The sequence below is a fragment of the Nansenia antarctica genome (assembly GCF_963989245.1).
Source record: "Nansenia antarctica genome assembly, chromosome: 6".
NCBI lineage: Eukaryota > Metazoa > Chordata > Actinopteri > Argentiniformes > Microstomatidae > Nansenia > Nansenia antarctica.
In genome coordinates this window covers 62,775,050-62,790,241 of record NC_137676.1, presented here as the reverse complement: position 1 = coordinate 62,790,241, position 15,192 = coordinate 62,775,050, and the positions used below count along the sequence as shown (strand labels likewise).

The 15,192-nt window shown below is 46.2% G+C and overlaps 1 protein-coding gene across 1 annotated transcript in view; it reads left to right on the top strand.

Moving 5' to 3' along the window:
* Nucleotides 1–2,454: 2,454 nt before the first annotated feature.
* Nucleotides 2,455–15,192, top strand: part of fam13a (family with sequence similarity 13 member A) — a gene marked incomplete at its 5' end in the record, with an annotated part of 38,069 nt that continues 25,331 nt past the window's right edge. The window contains 4 exons of the mRNA XM_080534745.1: nucleotides 2,455–2,928; nucleotides 10,997–11,007; nucleotides 13,371–13,568; nucleotides 14,253–14,469. Of these exons, the coding sequence (XP_080390871.1) occupies nucleotides 2,455–2,928; nucleotides 10,997–11,007; nucleotides 13,371–13,568; nucleotides 14,253–14,469 (900 nt within the window). The remainder of the gene's footprint in view (nucleotides 2,929–10,996; nucleotides 11,008–13,370; nucleotides 13,569–14,252; nucleotides 14,470–15,192) is intronic.

The following is a 15,192-nucleotide window of genomic DNA, read 5'->3' as shown; positions in this document are numbered from 1 at the left end:
GTGTGATGTAACCCATTGGCTTCTTAGAAGTCCATTGAAAGAGGTGTGTGGGATGGGTGGGCAGCTTGGGGGGGAAGGCGGGGGATGGGGGTGGCATTAAGGAACATTACAGTGTGGTGAGAGTCGAGCCTCCACTGGGACCGGTATTGTTGGCTGACAGGGAGACCCATCCATCAGTGTGACTGCCCTGGATTCAAGGTGAGAACGTGGTTGGGTGTTCACCCGCTGTAACCTATAGGTTACGAAAGTCTTCTCTGCCCTGCTGAACAATGATCAGAGTGTACACTGTGGTGTTGCTGGCACCTGTGGTGTTTCTGGCACCAGCCTAAGAGGAAGGGGGCCGAGATTAAGCTTGAACGTATGGAGGAGATGGAAATGGGACACATTCATGAATTGCTATGTTTAACTTAAAGTCCAGACTGCTGTATGAGTCATACTCGCTCTCAGTTTGGCCCACCTGCAGGCTGCTGGGATTTCCTCCGTTCTGAGGGTGAAGGTTCTGAGGGTGGAGGTTCTGAAGGTGAAGGTTCTGAGGGTGAAGGTTCTGAAGATGAAGGTTCTGAAGGTGAAGGTTCTGAGGGTGAAGGTTCTGAGGTTCTGAGGGTGAAGGTTCTGAGGGTGGAGGTTCTGAGGGTGAAGGTTCTGAAGGTGAAGGTTCTGAGGGTGAAGGTTCTGAGGGTGAAGGTTCTGAGGGTGAAGGTTCTGAGGGTGAAGGTTCTGAAGATGAAGGTTCTGAAGGTGAAGGTTCTGAGGGTGGAGGTTCTGAGGGTGAAGGTTCTGAGGGTGAAGGTTCTGAAGGTGAAGGTTCTGAGGGTGAAGGTTCTGAGGGTGAAGGTTCTGAGGGTGAAGGTTCTGAGGGTGAAGGTTCTGAAGGTGGAGGTTCTGAGGTTCTGAGGGTGAAGGTTCTGAAGGTGACGGTTCTGAGGGTGAAGGTTCTGAGGGTGAAGGTTCTGAAGGTGACGGTTCTGAGGGTGAAGGTTCTGAGGATGAAGGTTCTGAAGGTGGAGGTTCTGAGGTTCTGAGGGTGAAGGTTCTGAGGGTGAAGGTTCTGAAGGTGAAGGTTCTGAGGGTTCTGAGGGTGAAGGTTCTGAGGGTGAAGGTTCTGAGGGTGAAGGTTCTGAAGGTGAAGGTTCTGAGGGTGAAGGTTCTGAGGGTGAAGGTTCTGAGGGTGAAGGTTCTGAGGATGAAGGTTCTGAAGGTGAAGGTTCTGAAGCTGAAGGTTCTGAGGGTGAAGGTTCTGAGGGTGAAGGTTCTGAGGGTGAAGGTTCTGAGGGTGAAGGTTCTGAGGGTGAAGGTTCTGAGGGTGAAGGTTCTGAGGGTGAAGGTTCTGAAGGTGGAGGTTCTGAGGTTCTGAAGGTGAAGGTTCTGAGGGTTCTGAGGGTGAAGGTTCTGAAGGTGAAGGTTCTGAGGGTGAAGGTTCTGAAGGTGAAGGTTCTGAGGGTGAAGGTTCTGAGGATGAAGGTTCTGAAGGTGAAGGTTCTGAGGATGAAGGTTCTGAAGCTGAAGGTTCTGAGGGTGAAGGTTCTGAGGTTCTGAGGGTGAAGGTTCTGAAGGTGGAGGTTCTGAGGGTGAAGGTTCTGAGGGTGAAGGTTCTGAAGCTGAAGGTTCTGAAGGTGAAGGTTCTGAGGGTGAAGGTTCTGAGGGTGAAGGTTCTGAGGGTGAAGGTTCTGAGGGTGAAGGTTCTGAGGGTGAAGGTCCTGAGGGTGAAGGTTCTGAAGGTGAAGGTCCTGAGGGTGAAGGTTCTGAGGATGAAGGTTCTGAGGGTGAAGGTTCTGAAGGTGAAGGTTCTGAGGGTGAAGGTTCTGAAGGTGAAGGTTCTGAAGGTGAAGGTTCTGAAGGTGAAGGTTCTGAGGGTGAAGGTTCTGAGGGTGAAGGTTCTGAGGGTGAAGGTTCTGAAGGTGAAGGTTCTGAAGGTGAAGGTTCTGAGGGTGAAGGTTCTGAGGGTGAAGGTTCTGAGGATGAAGGTTCTGAAGGTGAAGGTTCTGAGGGTGAAGGTTCTGAGGGTGAAGGTTCTGAAGGTGAAGGTTCTGAGGGTGAAGGTTCTGAAGGTGAAGGTTCTGAGGGTGAAGGTTCTGAAGGTGAAGGTTCTGAAGGTGAAGGTTCTGAAGGTGAAGGTTCTGAGGGTGAAGGTTCTGAGGGTGAAGGTTCTGAGGGTGAAGGTTCTGAGGGTGAAGGTTCTGAAGGTGAAGGTTCTGAAGGTGAAGGTTCTGAGGATGAAGGTTCTGAAGGTGAAGGTTCTGAGGGTGAAGGTTCTGAGGTTCTGAGGGTGAAGGTTCTGAGGGTGAAGGTTCTGAGGGTGAAGGTTCTGAGGGTGAAGGTTCTGAAGGTGAAGGTTCTGAAGGTGAAGGTTCTGAGGATGAAGGTTCTGAAGGTGAAGGTTCTGAGGGTGAAGGTTCTGAGGTTCTGAGGGTGAAGGTTCTGAGGGTGGAGGTTCTGAGGGTGAAGGTTCTGAGGATGAAGGTTCTGAGGATGAAGGTCCTGAGGGTTCTGAGGGTGAAGGTTCTGAGGATGAAGGTTCTGAGGGTGAAGGTTCTGAGGGTGAAGGTTCTGAGGGTGAAGGTTCCGAGGGTGAAGGTTCTGAGGGTGAAGGTTCTGAGGGTGGAGGTTCTGAGGGTGGAGGTTCTGAGGGTGAAGGTTCTGAAGGTGAAGGTCCTGAGGGTGAAGGTTCTGAGGATGAAGGTTCTGAGGGTGAAGGTTCTGAGGGTGAAGGTTCTGAGGGTGAAGGTTCTGAGGGTGAAGGTTCTGAGGGTGAAGGTTCTGAGGGTGGAGGTTCTGAGGGTGAAGGTTCTGAGGGTGGAGGTTCTGAGGGTGGAGGTTCTGAGGGTGAAGGTTCCGAGGGTGGAGGTTCTGACGGTGGAGGTTCTGAGGATGAAGGTTCTGAGGGTGAAGGTTCCGAGGGTGGAGGTTCTGACAGTGGAGGTTTTGCAGGTGCCACGCTCACCTTTCTTTTCTGTCGTTCCCAATAAGTTGTGTATGAATCAGATATTAAACATTGAGTCGCTCCTGAAGATACATCGATAGATAGATAGATAGATAGATAGATATAGATAGATAGGATAGATAGGTACGCCAACAACAAAATAAAGTGACAATTGAATAATAGGCTAAAATAGATAAAAATACAAAATAAAGATAGACCAATATACACTACTATAATGCAGTAGGTACGATTTAACATCCTCCAGGCTGACTCTGATCACCCAGATCAAGCCAGCCGGAGGAGGAATGTGTACAGTGTTATTGCGGTAGGCAGAAAAGATCTCCTGAAGTCACAGTGTCCATGGTCGCCTCTCTTTACTATCAGCTGTACACGAGCACGTTCTCACGGCATCTAAATCATTAGAAGTCATTAGATGTCATTAAATGTAATCTTATCACATGGGTGGATCCCTCTCAACTATTACTTACTTTCAATAGATGTTAAATTAATCTCTATTGGTGTTGCTCGTGACAACTGGTGTTCCATAGTCCAATAGATTAGATTCAGGGTGATAACAAAAGTAAGGGTCATTGGAACAACTAAATGTCCATATATGGCTTGTAGTGCATGCAGCTGTGTGTGTGCGTGTGTGTGTGTGTGTGTGTGTGTGTGTGTGTGTGTGTGTGTGTGTGTGTGTGTGGGTGTGTGGGTGTGTGGGTGTGTGGGTGTGTGGGTGTGTGGGGGTATGTGTGCATATGTTTTTCCATTCATAAATGGCTTGATTTCGCTGCGGCCCTGCCCCATTCCCTCATTGGCAGAAATTTTGTAAGCTCTGAAGCGTGATGGCATTATTGTACTCCTAACACCCTCTTCTATGAAGGAATGTACAGTGTGTAACTGATGTTATGAGAGGGTATACAGAGTTGGGGGCTCAGGCGGGCTTTAGCAGCTCAAGCTCTTTACGTTCGGTACACTGCTGGTTGTATTCTTCGACAAGTATTCTAAGAATGTCCGAGAACGACCGCGATGATTGTCCTTAGAAACGCAAAAATGACATGGTGGGGTGGGGTGGGGGGTGGTGGACGCCCAGAGTAGAACGGAAGGAAGGAAGGAAGAGGCCTTGGAACCTGGAATATGATAGAAAATACATAATTGATTAAACGGACATACAGTAGCCCCCTACGACCTACAATATGAACACCAGTCTGCAGTATTGCAACTTTGTCTACAGTAGTAGCCTGGTCCCAGATCAGTCATGTGCTAGAGTCAACCCCTCGGATTGTAGGAGCTGGCTAAAGCACACACAGATCTGGGACCAGACTTTGACTTGTTATCCTTATCCCCTCTGATCAAGGCGTTTTTATATAGACAGCTTCTCCACAGGCTGTCTTCATTCATAATTTAATTGAATTTGAAACGGTCTTGTCTTCAAAATGGCGGACGGTCACCCGCTTGGTTGCCAATTTGCCTTGGGTAGTTTTCCGTAACCTTTAGGAGGATCAAGTCCTTTTTCCAAGTCTTACCAACAATGGCCCCCGTTGTTCTCTCAGTAAGGTAGTGGGTAAGCAGGATTTCCGCTTTTGCAATTCACGACGGTACACACATTATTTTAATACGCTTGCCAGACTGTAACACCGCCTAAGAACATTGTTGCGGGGGAAACACTGGCGCTGGCTTCCACCAGAAGTCGGAAACGTTGTGAAAGGCTGTGAGGTGAAGTGTGCTTGGTACCTTAATCCAAGGGGGGGATTTCATAGACGATGTACGCATGTTGTATTAGAGGAAAGTTAGACGAAAGTTGCGCGCACACACACACACACACACACAATTTTTCTTTCTTTCTTTCTGTCTGTCTGTCTGTCTGTCTGTCTGTCTCTCCCTCTCTCTCTCTCTCTCTCTCTCTCTCTCTCTCTCTCTCTCTCTCTCATGCACACACACATACAAAATTCTCCCTCTCACCTAAACACAAAAACACATATCACATACTCATTCTTAAAGATGAAGAGGGTCATGTGGGGCCTGTTTTGGTTCCTGCCTGACTGACTGAAACCTAAATCCTTTGTTTTGAACATGCGGTAGGCCACATCCCCGGCGGCTCAACCAATGTGTTTTTACCTCTCCATGACATACACACACACACACACACACACACACACACACACACACACAGAGCGGACTGTTACGTGAAGGTGCAGCACGTACTGAAAAACAATCCAGAGCCAAAATATTTACTGAATGGCCCATTCAATAACAATTCAGTCTCATGTGTATTAGTGCTTCTATTGTTTATTTCAGCCGAATCCTGAAAGTGGATGAACGTATTTACAACCCATGATTAGAGAATTAGCCATTGTGTACTGGCACTACTGGCAACTCCCATATAGATAATGTTCTCTAGTAATCGGAAAAGTAGTGTTGCTAAAGGTGGTTATTTTTCCACATGTAGGCCTAAGCTATTGTTGTTGACTCCTCTCTTTACCATACACTCACCGGCCACTTTATTAGGTACACCTTGCACGTTAACGCAAATATCGAATCAGCCAATCATGTGGCAGCAACGCAATGCATTTAGGCATGTAGACATGATCAAGAAGATCTGCTGAAGTTCAAACCAAGAAGCATCAGAATGGCGAAGAAAGGTGATTTAAGTGACTTTAAGTGAACGTGGCATGGGTGTTGGTGCCAGACAGGCACAGACAGACATCTCTAGGGGTAATAGAGAATGGCCAGAAAAAGATAAAATATCCATTGAGCGGCAGTTCTTTGGACGAAAATGGTGGTGGTGGTGTAATGGTGTGGGGGATATTTTCTTGGCACAAATCTTCAGCAACTGTGTGATGTTATAATATCAATATGGACCAAAATCTCTGAGGAATGTTTCCAGCACCTTGTTGAATCTATTTCACAAAGACTTGAGGCAGTTCTGAAGGCAAAAGAGGGGGGTCCAACCCGGTACTAGCAAGATGTACCTAACAAAGTGGATAGTGAGTGTATATGCCATATTGTAGGCACAGTATTCTACCAAATATAGGCTACATCTTAAGTATATACATACAAGGATATCGATTTTCCAATGTAGGTCCTAACCAAGGCCCTCATCTGGTTAAAGGACATTTCTTCACTCCGTTCACTACCCATCACTGAGTATTTGTCATTATTTGAATTCAGCGAATCGCACGACTGCGACTGCGAGGGCGAGGGCGTGGCTCCTGGTCTCTCCATTGAGCAAACAAAGGCCAAGTTTGACCTGTTGGTCCACCAGAAATTCCGAGCATTTGAGGTCGGAAGTGTCTGGGAACAGAGATTAGTGTAGCCCCTAGGGGTTGTTCTCAACCTGTTTATACAGTATATAGACACCTAATGTAAGTGCCTTTGTTGTCACCAGGCAGAGATAAGCTTACCTATCAACATGCATCCATCACATCAGTGAGCAGGACCCTGCCCTTGTACTTTTGCTAACCCCAGCAAGACGTTCAGTTCATCCGTTTTACCGGCTTACCGTTGCTATTACCGCCTGTACTTCCATTGTGCATTCTATTGATTCTGATTCTAGAATGTTGAATGATGAAGTGCTGTTGTTGTTTTTTTTGTCTGAATGGCACCTAGCAGTTAACAATAGTCCTCTTTCAGTTCCGATGTGTGTGTTGTTTTTCCCAACTAAAGTCTGGCTTTACAGGACGATATTTTTACGAGGATTAACCCTGGCAAACAAAAAAGCTTCGGCTGTGAAACGTCCTCAAAACTTTCACTCTTGTCAGAGTCAGGACATGGAAGATGTTAAGCAACCGCAACATTAAGTTCCCTTTATCATTGCATAATGTTATCATGTGTTCCTGGCCCAGCTCCAGCCGGAGCCAGCAGCAGGCCTGCGTCGGAGGAGGGCACGTCTCTCTGCTGTGGTTATAATAATTACGAGAGACAAGCTTCACAAGGGCGCTGAACTGTAATGCTCGGTGGCTATTGTTCTATGGACAAAAGGCAACCCTGCGCCACTATTTGCAGCCCAAAATACATACGAGAAGATTAAAAAATAACAACTGGCAGGACTGTTCATGAGATATTGCATCACTGTCACACAGAGTGGCTAACTGTTGGTTTTTTGTTGTTGTTTTCATTTCAGCTCTCAAGACCAGGACAGACCGATATCTCCATTCTATATTAGGTAAGCCCAAGCCCCTATCCTTGTTTTGTTTTTTTTGCCCATCTCTCGCACATTCATTCTCATGGAAAAGAGCCAGAGTGCGAGCAGGGCGTACCACAGACCCTCTGCTGTCTCAATGCATTAGGAAACAATAGAACTACCGGGGGGTGGGGGGGAGGGGGGGGCAGAAGGATTGAAGGGTGAGGGGGGGCGGCGGGGGCAGTGGGGGCGGCATGTCCATGCAACAGTTCTCTCAGCAAGGCAAGCTGTTGTTGTTTTCTGCTGGCTGCGTGTCCACGTGGTCTAGCCGACCACAGCTTCCCGTAAAAAGCCAAACACCCCTCACCAAGGAGGGAGGGAGGGGGGGCGCTGGGTCTGTTGTGAAAGCCAGCTCTGGGAGGAGGCTGGCCCTTTGGGTCATTGTTGTCATGTCAGAATGGATTTTGACCTGATGAACAGTATGCACCCGGCTGATTATTTAATTCGTCCAATCACAGTTTGGGGGAAATGCTTTGAATTCTTGAATGATATGAACATGAGCTTGTAGGTGTACAGCAGATTGTTATGCATTAACCAGGGTTTGGTCAATTCAGTGTCAAAACAGGTATTGAATTACACCCGTATAAATACATTCCATGTTAAAATCAACAGAAGGGAAATCCCATTTCTAGTAGAAACTGATTTTAACACGCATTGTAAAACAATCAATGTGTTTGTCATAAAACTCAAAGCTCATTGTTTTGGTGGATAGTACTGTATGAGCAAAAACCTCTACCTATGAACTGTCTTTGACACATTGGCATGTGGTGATATGACACCAAACCCTGAGGCTTTGAGATGGAACCCGATGATTCCGCTTTGACAGTTATTCAATGACTCGCCCTCCAGACAGTTGTGGGCTTTGATGACATCACGTCCGGTCTTGCTATTACTGCACAGTTACAACACTAGGTTATTTAAAGGCTGCACATACACTGAGCAGGATTGCTCTCAAATACCTGGAATAATGTTTCTGTATTCAAGGCATTGACATTGACATTTTAGACTTTATCCAAAGCGACTTACAACAAGTACATTTAAGTAAGTGAATCAGTCATCATAAGAAAAACACATCTATGCAAGGACCAACGGTCATTGGCAGTTACAATGTTAGAATTATACTGGAATTATAATTTTTATACATATTTACAGTAGAGAAACTGTACTATAACTATTGTTGGGCTACAGTCATTTTACACTGTTGTCAAGACCTTTCAATAAATTGAACATGATTCTCCAGCAATTTATTTAATTTGCAATATGTCTAGTCCTAGCAGCACCAGCAGCCAAGGCCATGACCAACTGACATGTTCACGACCGTGATGATGTGTAGCATCAGTCATCGACGGCTGATAAGGAGCCATAATGGAGCCTGTATAGGATGATGCATCTCCAGGACCTTGACACCAGAGTCACATTATGTAGGTGTGACCAGTGCTGGTCTGCTGCTGCGCTAGTGCTCACACACCACCTCCCACTCTCACGGCTCTCAATGACTAACTCCAGCTAGGGCCTACTTGCACTAAGTCACATACACACACTCTGAGGACCACGGGGAGGGTTAATCCTCGCCCCAGTCAGGAGCAGAACTGGGAGGCAGCTCACCACCACCACCACCACGACACAACACTTTCCCTTTCTGCGGTCACAAAGGATTTACAGGATCTTGGCTAATAGCTGTAATACTGGATAACCTAAATGGACGTTCAATTAGAAGGCCCGGTATGTTGGGCACACGGTGTGTGGTGGACTTCACAGTGGGAATGTTTAATAAAACCTCCTAATGATTGACTGTTCATTTGCTTTCTCTACCATTCTCTCCATCAAGGGTGGGTGCGTGCGTGCGTGTGCGTGTGTGTGTGTGTGCCTTGTCTGTCTGTGTGCATTGGGCACTTCTGCACTTCTGTGGAGAAGTGCCTCTATTAGTCTACCACTTTGACCCACCCCAGATCTAAAGACTGTTAGCTTAGCTTATCATTGTGACCTCTTCCCTTTGGTGTTTTAACTCCCCGCTTTATGGACTATTTACATTGTATCCTACAGTAACTACGTTAGCATTAGTGCCCATGACCCACTCCTTTTAGACTGTTAGTGTATCATTATCACTCTGTAAAGACTGTTAGCCTATCGACCCAGTCCTTACACATATCACATAACAGTGCTACCTGTATAACCTAATTTCTGACCCATTTTGTTACCTAAACATTAACCATTCTTCATCTCCATAGAATCCAAAGTACCACAATACCAGACCAACATATTCCCAGACAGTAGCCCGGTCCCTGTATACTCGGCTGTTATACCTCTTTAATCTGTTGCCATGACTACAGTATTAGAACACACAGGTCCCCAATGACATTGGCCTTCCTCCAGTGGTTTGCCTTGAAATCATAATCATCCCTCCAATTAATTTGCAAGGCAAAGCCACTCTTATTTATTTAATGAGAGAACATTTGAGTTGAAAATGCCCTTGTGCATCAATCTTTTTGTCTTTTCTTTTCTTTTCTTTTTTATCATCATTTAACCAGGAAATGTCTCCAATGAGAATACAAATCTATATTTTTACAAGAGCATCCTGGCCAAGGACAGAAGCAAAGCAGTTAAAAAAATAAAATATATATAACAATTTACAATGAAAATAAAGAATAAATTACAAAATCATAAAACATATTCACCAATATTTGTCACAAGTCATCAACATCAGGGATCAATCAATAGGAGCAATATGAATCAGTCAAAACATCTACAGCCAGATGCGCCTGCCTCCAAGTCATTTATAATTACTTCTCAGAATCAGATAATTCTGCAACTGATTCCAAGCAGAAGGAGCAGCACACTTAAACGCCCTTTTCCCCAATTCAGTACAGACTTTAGGGACAGGGAATAGGAATAAGTCCTGGGAGCGAAGACAATATCTTCCCATACTTTTCTGAAGCATAAATCCGTAGGTAAGATGGAAGCACACTTTGACTTTGGAACCATACTGTGGGTGGTTGTTCAATCAGACTTATTTTAGTAATAATATAAACATGGTGCAGTCTTGTAATAGTTCTATTTCTAGGTCTCTCAAGATGGAGGTATATCTGTTCTGAGTCACCCTCTTATTTTGTTTGTCTGGTAAGGAGGTTTGTGCTCCCCTGGTGACAGCACCACCAGGAACATCCCATACCACTGGTGTTACTCCCCTGCATGGGTGACGGTGAGGGCTAACTTCACTTGGTGATACAATAAGCTCTTTCAAGGCAGTAATGTCACTTCCTGGAATAGATTAGTGAGTGTCCCCTTTGCCCACTATGGCGTGGGTCACACACACACACACACACACACACACACACACACACACACACACACACACACACATTACATAAGACATATTTCCCATTGGAGAACAACTGCTTTGGGTTTAGAGGAGTCTAAATATGGCACTGTCAGGACAACAACAGCGCATAGTAGTCAGTAGTCAGTAAATACAGTATAAGATTCAATATGAAAGATATTTCAAAATGAACAAGAAGACTCATTTTCATGAGGGTACGGTACCACACCTCAATGGTAAAGAGGGAGCCAATCCATCCTGACTTGGTCACTTTGAATGTCTTTATTGAGTTCACTTATGAATGAATGAATGAATGAATGAATGAATGAATGAATGAATGAATGAATGGACTTTATTGTCATTGCTACAGTACAGGTACCAAACAACGAAATTTAGGAGGGGTGGCTCCCCTGGTGTTATCTCTTTTGCCCACCAAATGATTAACATCATAATTATCCATCTGCCAACATGGTGGGAGCTTGCAACTGTAGGGTAACAGGATCACTGAACCACAGCCAAAGTCACTCCAGTTAGCACAAACGTCTTCCTGTGCCTCTGTGCCCACGTATTCCCCACCTAGAGTTACATGCCGTATGTGGGCTTCTCATAAGACCACTGTGGCCTCAGGCAAGGTTGTTCTGGAAGGTTCCATCCATTGTCAGGTGTTTCTACAGTGGAGCCCCCTCAATTCCCTACCTCCTTTCCCTGACATCCACACATATCCACACCACATGGTGTGTGTGTGTGTGTGTGTGTGTGTGTGTGTGTGTGTGTGTGTGTGTATGTGTGTGTGTGTGTGTGTGTGTGTGTGTGTGTGTGTGTGTCCATGGCGGGGTGTTAATGATTCTAACCTCTGAGGTAAATTATATGTGACTCAGACAGATTATAATTCAGAATGGCTGAAAGGTTATATATTATACTGTATATAAGGTGACATATTAAGATATATTTTGTTGTTTTAAACTCTTACAATTGGTTCCGGGTCTATTTCTGGATGATCCAGCCATACATATTACATATTTTAGTCAATCATTTCCTTGCCTTTTTTTTAAATGACATTTCTTCATGCCCTTTCATTACATAATGACACATCTAATCTAATCTAATACGATTGCTTGATTTAGTTTATGGTACATTACCGGTATATGTTATGAGATAACCCCGGCAATAATCAGATAAAACAAGGCTTGGCTTTCGATTTGATCATTTAATCTCTGCTTTGATATGACTGCTCATAATTTTAATACTACTTGGACGCCAGTACGGTACACTCACTGCCAGTTACATAACTTTGTCCCATATCTGCGCTCCCATCAATATCATCAGTCTTATCTTCTCATCTGTATATCTTCGTCTTGTCTGTGCTGTCAGTGTCAACAATGGTGTTTATGGAAGAGCAGTCAGGTCACCCCCAGTATTTATGATTATGAGTCTCTATGCGGAAAGAAATATCCATGTAGAAAAGAAAAGAACGATGTGCACCGTTGGGTTTCCATCGACTGCAGCCACAAGCTGAAGACCCGCTTGATGGATTTCTGGGAAATTCTCCACGTTTTTTTTTTTCAGGTAGTGTTGTTAGTGTTCCGACTGAAATAGCCTCCTGTTCTTTGAAGAGGGAATGTCCAGAGGGATGTTTTTTTACATTAATATATGGATTTCTGATTAATAGAAAAAGAATACATGCACACGCACACACGCGGACACACACACACACACACACAGAGACATGCACACATGCACGCACACACACACGCACACACACACACACACACACACACACACACACACACATACACAGAGACATACACACACACACACACACACATTGTAGCCAGTCAGAGTGGCTTACAGTACTGCAGTACTGTAGGTAGATGTTGTTGATGCACTGTAGGGAGGGGTTGGACATGGCACGGAGGAGGGGTCTGGCCTACACCCCTGGCACAGTGCTGTGCTGACACGGCACGTTTCATTTGAATGAGGATGGCAGTGCCAGAGTGAATCAGTGGGCATCACCGTCACCCTGTGTAAAAAGTGAATACATACATACAGTATGGACACACACATAAACAGACACACACACACACACACACGTACACACACACACGTACACACATTTGAGGCAAGACATGAGCCTCAGCCACTTTTCAGCCTTTGTAGGTGAAGCATGTCACCTACCTCCCCTTCTCTCCAGGTTCCTAGTGTGTGTGTGTGTGTGTGTGTGTGTGTGTGTGTGTGTGTGTATGTGTGCCTGTTTTGTTCGTGTATGTGTGTGTGTGTGTGCGTGTGCATGTGTGTGCATGTATATGGCAGAGCCCTATCAGGGAGCTTACTGGGTCACCATGGCAGCCAACCAAGTCCTTGCTCCCCAGGGGCCTCCTCAGAGGCTCAATACTGCTGACGTGCAGACAAGCTCTCACACACACACACACACCCTGACTGCTTGGGGTCAGATATAGAACCTTGAGGGCTGTTAGCGTTACTCAGTGACCTGCTGTGACCACCTGTCTCTATTTCTCCCTCTCTCTCTCTCTCTCTCTCTCTCTCTCTCTCTCTCTCTCTCTCTCTCTCTCTCTCTCTCTACAGTAACAACCTCTCCCCTGACCACTGCAGACCTGACCTGGCTAAGTACGTATTTCATTCTCTCTCACCGTGACACTGTGATTACTGTGCACTCACTAATGTTCAACAGGAAAAAGTTATGCTCGCCATATACAGCAGAGCGACATTATTTTAGTGGTTTGAATTTCACTCTGATATGTCCGCATTGTCTGGAACTGCGTAACAGATCGTATTTCTCAATAATATCCTCTCTGTCTCCCTTTCTCTCTCTCTCTCTCTCTCTCCCTCTCTCTCTCTCTTTCATTTCTCTCTCTCTGTCCCTCTCTCTCTCTCTCTCTCTCTCTCTCTCTCTGTCTCTATTTCTCTCTCTTTCTTTCATTTCTCTCTTCCTTCAGTTTTCTGGAGAAGACCATCCGGTCAACGGTGGAGCAGCATCTCTTTGACGCACACGTGTGGGGAGGTCAAAGTTCAGAGGATTCTGAGTCGACCGGACGGCACACACCCCCGCCGGTGTTGACGCCCACGGCCCGTCAGCGGCGGCGGCACTTGCGTGAGCAGCAGGAGGAAGCACAGAGACACCGGGACAGGAGCAGGTACCGACCCCTCCGTAGACACACACACAGAAGACATACACACAGAAGACATACACACACTTTAACTCTATTGGACTAGCCCCTGCCTCCAGGCCGTTCCGTTGGTGTATTGCATACTTTGGGAGGATCCATTCTAACACACAATGGACACTCACCTGTCTCTCCCAGGGCCCACGCAAACACTAAAAAGCCCACCTCTAGAGGTCACGCCTTGCAGGCTAATCTTAAAGCTTAAAGCTACCAGGCTAATGCTTGTTGTTGGAGTCTGTCTGCCAAAACAGTGACAACATGGATTATAGCAAGGCTACGTTAGTGCAGCCGTGCTAGCCGCAGAAAATGACAAAAACAGTCAATAGCAGGTTCATGGTAAACAGAATTAGCACAAAAGGCTAAACAGCGTGTTAGCCGGTCGAGAAGGTATAAGTAGATGAGAGAGCTGGCTGACATTGTCACCGGTGCCAGCCTCCCGCCACTTAATTTGATGTCGCCCTGATATTAAGAGAGAGACAGAGAGAGACAGAGAGAGAGACAGAGAGAGACAGAGAGAGAGGGAGAGAGAGAGAGAGAGAGAGAGAGAGAGAGAGAGAGAGAGAGAGAGAGAGAGAGAGAGAGAGAGAGAGGATAAATAAGGACAGTGTCTGATTCCCTCTTCTTTCTTCCACTTTCTTGGCCGTTTGTAAACAGATCTTCGTCCCTCAGGGAAGACATCAATAAGGAGAATATCCCCTCAGCTGCCGGCGCTAGCAGAGCTAGCATTAGCAGAGTTAGCACTGGTGGAGAGGGACGGAGGGCCTCTCAGGACAGCCAGGAGGGTCACGTAGGCCCCAGGCCCAGACCCAGGAAGCCCAAACACTGCCCTACCCTCACCCAGCTCAGCGACAACCAGGACACCCACCACACGGTGAGTCACTCTCCTCTCATCTTTGTCTTTCTTCATCTCTCACTCTCACTCTCTCTCTCTCTCACTCTTCATCTCCCTTCATCTCTTGCTCTCCTATGTCTCTCTCCCTCTTTCTCTCCCTCTATCTTGAGGTTTGCTTACAGGTGATTGCATGCGCTGTTTACCTGCTGTATGTTTGCAGCCGTAATTGCATTAATGCTAATCCTTGCAGTGACCAAGAAGCATTCTTCCCTCTGCTCTGTCTGGTTCAGGTGGCAAAAGCCTGTTAGGATGCAGCTCACAGCAGCTTATATTCAAGACAATTATTGACTTAACTCCAATAGCCGGCTTTACTTAGCCTACCAGTTCACAAACCTCCCCCTCAAGAGCACTTGTTTACCTATCCTGTAACGCACACATGAATGTTTCCGTCATGTCAGGTTTTTTTTGGGGGGGGGGGTTTAGGGTTAGGTTCCAAATGGCAGCCGCTGACCCTTGAAGTTCACCTAGCACAGGTTGGTTTTCAGAACCCTCCCCTTTTCACGCACAAGGTGCACATGGTGCGGCCAGGCAGATGAAACGTGAGCAAGAGTTTTTTTTTTCTTTCTCCTCCTCACAAGTCGTTCCACGTATTACGGCCAGCGACCCCAGGCCTACCCCCTCGATGGCTTCTGTGACTCACAGTAATTAGTGGCTCCGATGTTTCACAAGAACTGCTAAGTGGGGACAAGCAGCGAGATGGAG